The sequence below is a fragment of the Sinocyclocheilus grahami genome, unplaced genomic scaffold, assembly GCF_001515645.1.
Source record: "Sinocyclocheilus grahami isolate Dianchi unplaced genomic scaffold, SAMN03320097.WGS_v1.1 scaffold7017.1, whole genome shotgun sequence".
Classification (NCBI taxonomy): Eukaryota; Metazoa; Chordata; class Actinopteri; order Cypriniformes; family Cyprinidae; genus Sinocyclocheilus; species Sinocyclocheilus grahami.
Window position 1 is genome coordinate 3,802 of NW_015511219.1, and position 1,938 is coordinate 5,739.

The 1,938-nt window shown below is 38.9% G+C and overlaps 1 protein-coding gene across 1 annotated transcript; it reads left to right on the forward strand.

Annotated features, from left to right (window-relative positions):
* Nucleotides 1-49: 49 nt before the first annotated feature.
* LOC107577730 (carbohydrate sulfotransferase 12-like) lies at nt 50-1,094 on the forward strand. Its single transcript, XM_016263771.1, has one exon. It carries the CDS (start codon nt 50-52, stop codon nt 1,085-1,087), a length of 1,038 nt encoding a protein of 345 aa, XP_016119257.1. The 3' UTR covers nt 1,088-1,094.
* Nucleotides 1,095-1,938: the final 844 nt, after the last annotated feature.

Genomic DNA, 1,938 nt, shown 5'->3' on the forward strand with positions numbered 1-1,938 from the left:
AAATACATTCTGGCATTCAGTTTATTTTGAGGAACTGCTATAGAAGAAAATGGGAATGAAGCGACAGCTTCAGTGTTTCTTTCTTTTGGGAACAGTATTGATCACGTTCTTCATAATTTGCTGGGATGCAAGAAGAGATGGGACTTTTTACCTGCAAAAGGCCTTACAAACTGATGTCACACACCTCAAAATGCGTCAAGAACATCGTAGACATATTATACGAGAGCTTTGCTCGGCAAAAAGTAGCCTGAAATTTACAGAGAAATTAATCACATTTGACAAGATTCCAAACAAAGCTCTTGACCATCTCATTGTGGATGATCGTCATGGTGTTATTTACTGTTTTGTACCAAAGGTAGCATGTACCAACTGGAAACGTATCATGATTGTGCTCAGCCAGAACTTGAAGGCACCTGATGGAGCTCCATATCTGGATCCTCTTGACATACCATTAAAGGTAGTCCATAATTCTACAGTGCATAAGACGTTTAACAAGCTTTGGAGACGTTTTGGACGTTACTCACGTCCTTTGATGCATCACAAACTGAAGAATTACACAAAATTCCTTTTTGTACGGGATCCTTTTGTACGACTTATTTCTGCTTTCCGAAACAAGTTTGTTAAGCCAGATGAGTATTTCTACAATATGTATGGCTCCACAATGCTTCAGCGTTATGCAAATATTTCAAAGACCCCTGACTCCGTTCAAGAAGCCTTCGCCGCAGGTATCAGATTGTCCTTTACTCACTTCATTAAGTACCTGTTAGATCCACAGACTGAAAAGGAGAAGCCTTTCAATGAGCATTGGCAGCAGATATACAGACTCTGCCATCCGTGCCAAATTGAGTATGACTTTGTTGGGAAACTGGAAACACTTGATGAGGATACAGAACATTTGTTGAATATTCTTGGGCTTGATAATTACATTCACTTTCCCCCAGGGTATGAGAACAGGACAGCAGTAGACTGGGAACGAGACTGGTTTGCTAACATTTCAGTAGCTGACAGGAGAAAACTGTACCATCTTTATGAAACAGACTTTAGATTATTTGAATATGACAAACCTGAGGCACTTCTGCATGAGTGATTAAATACTGTCTACTGTCTAATTACTGTAATTCTCTGTATGTCTGCACTATCATGTATGTTGCACTATGTGTGTACTTCTGCACTGGAAGCTCCTGTCGCCAAGTCAAATTCCTTGTGTGTAAACATACTTGGTAATAAAGCTCCTTCTGATTCTGAAAAACAGTATCACTGATTGCTCTATCTGCTTCTAGGCCACATGCAAAAATACTCTATGTGTGTGTGTGTGTGTGTGTGTGCGTGCGTGCATGCGTGCGTGCGTGCATGTGTATGTTTATTAAGTTGGTCCAATCTTAATATAATTTTGGACAGATAATCTTCAGAACACACCTGATTAACGTTACTGATTCTTCAAATTCACAATTGACCTTTTAGATGTTAAGGAAATCAACGTAAAGATGACAAACGGGTAGGTTGAGTTTGCATTCTCACAATGTTTGTGTCAATTGTAACAACTTTACAGGGGATTCCTTGTGTGTGTAAATATACTTGGTAATAAAGCTCATTCTGATTCTGAAAAACAGCATCACTGATTGCTCTATCTGTTTCTAGATTACCTCAAGGCCACATGCAAAAATACTGTATATGTGTGTTTGTGTGTGTGTGTGTATGTGTGTGTGTGTGCATGTGTGTGTTTATTAAATTGGTCCAATCTTAATATAATTTTGGACAGATAATCTTCAGGACACACCTGATTAACGTTACTGATTCTTCAAATTCACAATTGACCTTTTAGATGTTAAGGAAATCAACGTAAAGATGACAAACGGGTAGGTTGAGTTTGCATTCTCACAATGTTTGTCAATTGTAACAACTTTGTACAGGGGTGCGGGAAGATGTTTTAGGTTGGGG

Coding starts and splice junctions, on each gene's coding strand:
- LOC107577730 (XM_016263771.1), top strand. CDS start 50: ATGGGAATGAAGCGACAGCTTCAGTGTTTCTTTCTTTTGGGAACAGTA.